This window comes from Rhincodon typus, unplaced genomic scaffold (assembly GCF_021869965.1).
Source record: "Rhincodon typus isolate 14 unplaced genomic scaffold, sRhiTyp1.1 hic_rhity00010165, whole genome shotgun sequence".
NCBI lineage: Eukaryota > Metazoa > Chordata > Chondrichthyes > Orectolobiformes > Rhincodontidae > Rhincodon > Rhincodon typus.
The window spans coordinates 1-7,745 of record NW_025975803.1 but is presented as its reverse complement, the minus strand read 5'-3'; the positions used below and the strand labels follow the sequence as shown (position 1 = coordinate 7,745).

At 38.2% G+C, this 7,745-nt stretch overlaps 1 protein-coding gene across 1 annotated transcript; it reads right to left on the bottom strand.

Annotated features, from left to right (window-relative positions):
* Nucleotides 1–883: 883 nt before the first annotated feature.
* Nucleotides 884–4,045, bottom strand: LOC125482432 (AP-1 complex subunit beta-1-like; the record flags this gene model as incomplete). The annotated part of the gene is made up of 5 exons (XM_048594504.1): nucleotides 884–1,099; nucleotides 1,995–2,024; nucleotides 2,262–2,282; nucleotides 2,914–3,121; nucleotides 3,786–4,045. Coding segments are annotated over 5 exons (729 nt in total), but the record flags the coding sequence as incomplete, so codon positions are not given.
* Between the last annotated feature and the right edge of the window lie 3,700 nt (nucleotides 4,046–7,745).

Below are 7,745 nucleotides of genomic sequence, written 5' to 3'. Positions count from 1 at the left end.
GCTGCCTGGTCTGCTGTGTTCCTCCAGCTCCACACCTTGTTATCTCAGACTCCAGCAGCGGCAGTTCCTACTATCTCTAAGGAAATTAGGTAATGGGGGAAAATGAGACACACACACACACACTATGAAACAAAACAAAACAAAACCGGTCATTACAACATTGCATGAAAGTGAAAATTAACGAAAGAACTGCAAATGGTGTCTGTACAAAGCATACTGATACTAAACCCTATCCACAGCACTCAAGCATTTTGCATTCACTTGTTCTGAATGCAGGGGTGCACTTGTAAAATTGCAGATTTTTGTTAGTTTGGACCTTCATTGCTAGGTATCATTAAAACAAAGTTAATAAGCTGCAGCTAAAATGTGCGTGCAATTATAATTGCTACGTTTTCCAAACTAAATGGCGTCTCGTCAGGTTTTAGACTTTTAATTAGCACTGTGGAGCATTTTAGTATACTTTCAAGACCGTTAAAATTCCACTAATTTTGTGTTTAGAGTTTTTTGTGAAGAACCAAATTGAGTAAAATCATAATAAAGTATCCCTGACCATATATAAAGGAGCGACCACTTAACTACTAGTAGATCAAACTGAAGTCATTTGGAGAGAAGGAACTAGAGCTTTTGGCTTACAAGTAATGTGCTACTGCTGACTGTTTATAGCACTAATAGAGCCACAGAGTGCAAAAAACACAGGTCGATCCATACTGATTAGGGAGTTAACTAAGTAATGCTGCCTCATCACTGTTCAGGTAGGAAAAAAAAACAAAAACAAAAAAAAAATGAGGAAACAGCTGCACCTGGGCAGAGTTTCGTCTTATAATCAGCTACAGGCAGCACAGGTATGAATGTGGAAGCAGGGCATCAGTTGCTTCGAGCAGTGAGGCACTTAGGCTAGATGGTCAGGAGATGGAATAATCCATCCTTCAAGAAAGAACATCAAAAGCAAATAAATAATTCTTACAGTTTTGGGGGCCACGTAAGAACCAGATGGCATGTTCATTCCACCAGCAAGATCAAACAGGTCACTTAAACCACCTCCCAGTGGTGCATTCAAAGATGTTGGCACGACTGCTGGAGTTCCATACCCCGCACCAATCTGTACAGATAACAAAAGATACCTTTGTCACATACTGTATTGTAGACACTATAGAAGTAGCTGCATACTTGATTTTAATTGTGCGCACTGCAGGAAAAAAAAACAAGGTGCAAACTAGTGATCAGTTCATCAATGTTGATTTATACAAATAATCTAGATTTGTAATATATGACAACATATAAAAAGAGAAATCAAAGCTCAAATTACTAAAAACAAATGAAGAAATTACATTTCAATATAGTGGGTTAACAACAGTTTTTAAAATCAATTCAACCATAGTGATGGGTAAATTTTCCTTCATTAAAACTAAAACCAGTTCTATTGCAATGGTCTGATTGGATTGTAGGCTTTCGATAAATAATCAAATTGGACAATGAGGTAAACAGAGGCAATTTCATTTTACTTGGAACTGTTTTCAAATGGATGTTTTTTTTTAAAAAAAGAAACAAACCAAAGGTAAATTACTCATGGATCTCTACAGGGCATAGCCTCAGTAAGAATTAAATATTTTGTTTCATAAGGAAAGAAACACAAGTACAATTCATGTTGCATTGAGTTTTTACTGCTAAAATGCAGGATTTTGTTTCCTTAAGAATATAATGTGCAAATGCTCTGCATTCTTGATTCAACACTTCAAGTTATAGCTCACGTTGACTTTCTTTTATCATTATTTTAGAAAATATCTAAATCCACAAGATTTAGCTGTTAAGAATTAGGAATTAAGGTTGATTTTAATAAGAATTCAACTGGTTTATGTGAACTGTAAAAGATGAAAAGCACGTCAGCTGTAGATTAGAGGGAAACAGCATTAAGTCACAAAATCTTTGCTCTCGTTAAAAAAGCAGACGTGTGGTATAACATTTTGACATATTTATGAAGCAGATATGCAACTTACTGCAGGACTTCCGCTTAGATCTCCACCAAGCTAAAAGAAAACAAAATAGTTTGGTTGCACAATGCAGAAGAAAAAGTACATTCTGAATAAAAATGATAAAAAATGTGTAGATTTTATTCTACAACATCTAAAATGTTGATTCTCTCCACTAATAAGCCCAAATTATTGGAACTTGAGATCGGATAATGCATAATCCGTAAACTATAAATATCCTGCAACTTTAACTTGGAAACAAAAATCACCAGCCAAAAGGACATAGGATCATACCCCTTCGGTTTCATCGCCCATCTCCAGACACGAATATGCAAAGACAGAGGCAACGCAAGGACATTCACATGCAAGCAGAAGTAGAGTGAAAAAAAAGGAACAGCATAAATTCAAAGAAGAAACACAGCATGATTAGTATACGTATATCAGCTTCAACTATTAAACGAATACCAACTAAAAATAAAACATCAGTATTGCCTCTACAGTGTCAAATGTACAATATTTCAGTGCATCTGTTGAATTTCTAAAGTAATGTTAAAGCGATTTGACATTATAGAATTGTTAAAATTCAAATGTCAATGTTCAAGCAATAGTTATCCATTAGTTAATGCAAAATCTGAGAATAAGAAATAAAATAGGACTCTAAAGCATTGAAAGAAAGTTAATATTATTAAAGTATTCTTACTTTTATACTGAAAGCTAATAAAGTTTCTGGACAGGTGAAATTTAAAAAAAAGTTGTTCTGCTCTTTAGGTCCTGTACAATACTATACTCCTGAAATTAGAAGAGGGGCTAAAACATGATTGAACACTACAACCAAATTAAATACGCCATCATAACATTTTAACTTAACTTTGACAGGTGCACTGACAATTTCTAAAAAAATGTTTGAAAACCACAGGGTTTTAGAGCCCTGTAGTTATTTGCCTACCAAACTGTCCAATCCACCACCAAGAAGGTCCATGGCTCCCATCTGAACTGTTGATGAGGGAATAGGGGGAACATTAACTGGAGGTCCAAGGTCCAGATTCAGTAGATCACCCAAAAGATCTCCCTGGGATGGTATAACAGCTGGTTGTTGCTCAGTGGGCTGTGCAGCAGTTGATGGGGTTACATCTGGACTCTCGGTACTTTCATTCCTGAGAGATGACAGGAAAGTAGGCACAAGATTTACTTAAATACAGTACTGACATTACTGGAAAACTTATTTCTGTTGCTCTCCCCAAAAGCCTTAGGTTTGCCTAATACAAATGAGACACCTTTGCCTAAATCTCTTGCTTATTTGAACCAGTCCCCAAAAATCCTATAGGTTAACCTGACGAATAGTTAACAACCCTTTTACTACTCTCGTGCACAATCTCTTGATCTCAGTTTGGTTGTTTGATAAAGTGTGAAGCAGTAGATCAGTAAAATGGATGTTAAATTTTCATCAATTTGATCTATAGGATTTTTCGTTCAAATAAGCAATGATTTAGGGAAGGTTCTCTCATTTGTAGGAGGTAAACCTAATGGTGGAAAGGAAATTGGAGTGAAAACAAACTGCCAATGAACAAACAATTCAGTTTATACACAATTACTCCATAGTTTTACAATTAAATGTCATTCATAATCATTCATACTTGAAGCAAGTCAGTTAAATGCTACATGTCAAATGGTCTATTTCACAAGACAATGGGCACAGACAGCTCTTCTTTTCAATTAGTAGGTCCTATTCGTTGAAAAACAGTTGTGTAGTCAGCTAGATTAATGATCTGTCTGGTTCAAGAAAGCCAAAACAAATGCCCTTAGGGAATTTTTACTTACGATCCAGACCGTGGCGGCAATCTCTTGTGTTGAACACCTCTGCTACCTTCCACAAATGCACTGGGTGGCTTATGGTATACAGAAGCCAGGGTTCCAATGTGGCAAATTAGTTCATCAAGGAGGGTTGGCTCAATTAGGTCTGTTTCTTCTGAAATCAAGGGTTTCTCTGCCAAAACAACTTCCTTTGCAGCTACTGGATCTGTAGAAAGTAGACGCCAGTATATGTAGCCACGGTCTCGCAGATCAGGATTGTCAGAATCCTGCAACACAAGAAAAGATTTAACTGGAATGGGAATTATGCCCAGGGTAGAGATCAGTGATAATGGCACACAATCTTTGATTTTCAATCACTATAACCAGTCACTGAAATGCTGAATAAAGAAAATAATCTCGACAATATTTTTCATTGTTTAGTCCATACAGAAAGCATCATTCAGACAGCAAACATTCATTAATTGAAACATAATATTGTAAAAATAGCAGGATGATCCTAACAAAAAGACAAACTGTATGAAGTACATTATGGCACCTTCACCTTCTGCTGGTCTACTTTACATCATTTTTAGCCATTCTTCAATACACCATTTAACAGGTGATGGGGAAGTAGTCAGTTGACATTCAATTATACCCACTGATTTTAAGACACATCTAATAAGCTGGGGTGAACTAAACATACTATGTTTCTTCCCAAAGAGGTCAGGGGAACATGACTAGTGACAGTGATGTGATGTAGTAATAGCACCAGTTTAGAAATCCAGAGGCCCAGATTAATGCTCTGCAAATGAGTACAAACCTCACCATGCAGCTTGTGGAATTTAATTTTAGATGTATTAATTGAATTTAAAAGCTGTCAGTATGACCATGAAACCATTGTTAATTGTTGATAAAACCCACCTGGTTGACCAATGTCCTTTAAAAAACAAAATCTGCCATTTTTACCAGGTCTGGCCTACATGTGACTTTAGACTCTCAGCAATGTGGTTGACTCTCAACTGCCCTCTGAAATCCCTGGCAAGCCACCTGGTTCAAGGACAATTTGGAACGAGGAGATGCTGGCCTTGCTGGCAGTGTCCATATCTCATGAAAAGAACAAGAATGACGACAGTTCCAAGTTAGGATAAGGGGATGTGAAGTGAAACTTGCAGAGTGTGGTATCCTCAGGCAGCTGCACCCCTTGGCCTTCTAGGTGGTGAGTTACTGCAGTGCATCTTGCAAATTCTGTATACTTCTGCCACTATGTATCAGCAGTAGAGTGAGTGTTTTGGCCAAGGTGGTGGTTCATCTATCACACCCCTGATTTGTAGTTGGTAGACAGCCTCTGGGCTGGAGGGTGGTGAAGCTAATACAGTTGAGCTATGCAGTGCAGAGCTACTCTTGGAGCCATATCATTTATTTAACCTGTCCAGGTAAGTTCATGGGCAATGTCAACTCCTTCAGACCATTTATGGTGGGGGAATTCAGCAATTACAATGCCATTGAATAACATGTGGCGATGGCTAGATTTTCTCGTTACGTATGGTTGTTGCATGGCTCTTGTATGACGAGTAGTGTGTTTTATTTATCAGCTCAAGCTTGATTGAAGTCCAACTCTTGCAGCATGCTACATAAAATGCTTCATTACATGAAGAGCTGCAAATGATATTTAAAGCTGTGCAATCATCAGTAAACAGCCCTACTTCTGACCTTATGATGGAAAGAAGGCTATTCACAAAAGTGCTGAGATAGTTCAAACTAGGACACTACCCTGACAACTCCTGTACTAATGCCCTTGGGATTGATGCTTGACCTCTAAAAACACACAAACATCTTCATTGTTAAAAGGTAGGCTGCAATCAAAAGGGGAATTTTAAATAATCTCCACTGACTTCAATTTTGTTAGGCTCTTTGATGCCACTCAGTCAAATGCTGTCTTGGTGCCAAGTGTAGTCACAACTCTGGAATTTAGCTCATGTCAATATTTGCACCAGGACACAAAGTGGTCTGGAAACAAATGGTCCCAGAGAAATCACAAATAAGTATTAGTGAGGGTAATGCTGAGTAGGCATGACTTGTTAGCAATCTATCACTTTGATGATGATCAAGAGTACATTAACAGTGGTAATAACCGGCTGGCCTGTGCATGTCCAGTGTTTAATGGATAGGACATACTTGGGCATTCTTCACCTTCCTGGGTAGGTGTCTTTTTAGTAGCCGTACCGGAACAACTTGGTTAGTTCTGCAGCACATATTTTCAGCATTACAGCTAAGCACAATGATAGGCCCGACAGTGTTTGCTGAAGTAAAAACCAAAAGTTACCAAAATATAGGGTTGTGTATAACCTGTGGAAGTAGCTTTTCTTTATTGGCACAAGTTTCAAACTTTACAGTAAAAGCCAAAAACTCCAAAAAAACTATGAACATTTAAAGCAATTTACACTTTCCTCCTTTACCAACTAATACTGAAACATTTTCAGCATTATCAAAATGCTCCAGATTAATGTGTTTACGTTCAATGGAAAACAATGAAATGTTACTGGTGCAACTTTTTAGAACACAAAATATGAACAAATGGTCAGTTGTTTCTAACCAAATTATTTTTGACATGGTAGATATTTCATCTTCAATAACCAGAGTTTGGCTCTTGTAGAAGAAATTAACTATGATAACAACTTTCTTTTCAAAGTGACTGCAGGACAACTTGAGTACAAATGTTTCATAAGTTAAAACAAACAGCAGGAAAGTTTATGCAGCATCTTTGTAGAGAAAGATAGATGTCTCAGGTCAGAAGGTTAGCAACATAATAGGTTTAATGCTAAGGTGGGCAGAACAAGGACAGAGACAGAAGAAAGCTTGAGGAACAACACTTTCTGCTTAGGCACTCTATAGCCTCAGGGTCTCAACACTGAATTTACTAACCTCAAAAACTGACCAGATCACATCTGCACTCCATTTCTCTTACATTCTCCACCAACCACCAACCCTCCTGCCTCCACAACCATGTCATGTTTGTATCGTTATCTCTGCATTTAATAGCAAGGACCAAATAACTCCCTTCCACATCTTAATTTGCACCTTTTGTCATCCCTTTCTTTCTCTCTCTCCACTAATAACCCCTTTGTTTTTTTACTTTGGGCCTCTATACTGTCTGCTGTCTTGCTCCTCCTCTGCCTCTTATTTTCCAACATCTTTCAGTTCTGAAGAAGTCATACCAGACTCGAAATGTTAACTGTTTCTCTCTCCACAGATGCTGTCAGACTTGTTGAGTTTCTCTAACATTTTGTGTTGTTTCAGATTTCCAGCATCTGCAGTATTTTGCCATTATTACAGAAGGGAGAGTTGAGAGAGAATGGAAGGCGGGAGATATTGAATGATGGAAAAGTTAGTCTTTTAGGACCAAAGCTACTCTGTCTTCTATGACCGAGCCAGTTCTGTATCCATCTAGCCAGCACACCCCAGAATCTATGAGACTCTGCGCATTTTGCACCAGCCTACCATGAGGTACTTTATCAAAAAACTTACCAAAGTCCATGTAGACAAAATCCATTGCCCTTCCCTCAGTCATTCCTATCACCTCCTCAAAAAACTCAATCAGGTTGGTGAGACATGATTTCCCCCACACAAATCCATGCTGCCTATCACTAACCAGGCTTGGTGGGCTGAAGGGCCTGTTCCTGTGCTGCATTATTCTTTGTTCTTTGGCACCGATTCCATATATTATCCAAACTTCATATCATCCTCATCCTTCCAACCAGGTCATGGATATGCATACAAACTCCTGCAGGAAATTCTGTTCAGCATACTTTTACATTTGAAAATTACTATTGGGTGTTAAGGAGATAGGAGGAACTGCAGATGCTGGAGAATCTGAGATAACAAGGTGTAGAGCTGGATGAACACAGCAGGCCAAGCAGCATCAGAGGAGCAGGAAGGCTGACGTTTCGGGCCTAGACCCTTCTTCAGAAAAGATTTTCTGAAGAAGGG